This window comes from Penaeus monodon, chromosome 15, assembly GCF_015228065.2.
Source record: "Penaeus monodon isolate SGIC_2016 chromosome 15, NSTDA_Pmon_1, whole genome shotgun sequence".
NCBI classification, from domain to species: domain Eukaryota; kingdom Metazoa; phylum Arthropoda; class Malacostraca; order Decapoda; family Penaeidae; genus Penaeus; species Penaeus monodon.
The window spans coordinates 27,048,886-27,049,092 of NC_051400.1; the positions used below are offsets into that span (position 1 = coordinate 27,048,886).

General features: G+C 59.4%; 1 protein-coding gene across 1 annotated transcript in view; it reads right to left on the reverse strand.

The window, feature by feature from the left end:
* The window catches only part of LOC119581872 (carcinine transporter-like), a 41,499-nt gene that overhangs the window by 15,150 nt on the left and 26,142 nt on the right, over positions 1-207 (reverse strand). The window contains exon 7 of the mRNA XM_037930028.1: positions 81-207. Within this exon, the coding sequence (XP_037785956.1) occupies positions 81-207 (127 nt within the window). The remainder of the gene's footprint in view (positions 1-80) is intronic.

A 207-nucleotide genomic window follows, 5' to 3' on the forward strand; every position in this document is an offset into this window, starting at 1 on the left:
CACCAAGACTATCACCATCACTGTCCTAACGAGCGCCACCAACCCTCTCACGGCTGGTCATCGCGACGCAAGCAACTTGCCTTGAGTTTATGCATGAAGGATTCCGGCAGTTCGGTCTTGTTGACTTCCGCCATCTTGTTGAGGATGGTGGAGGCTTCGTGGAGCCGGCCCTGCGCCAGGAGCCACCGGGGGGACTCCGGGAGGTAC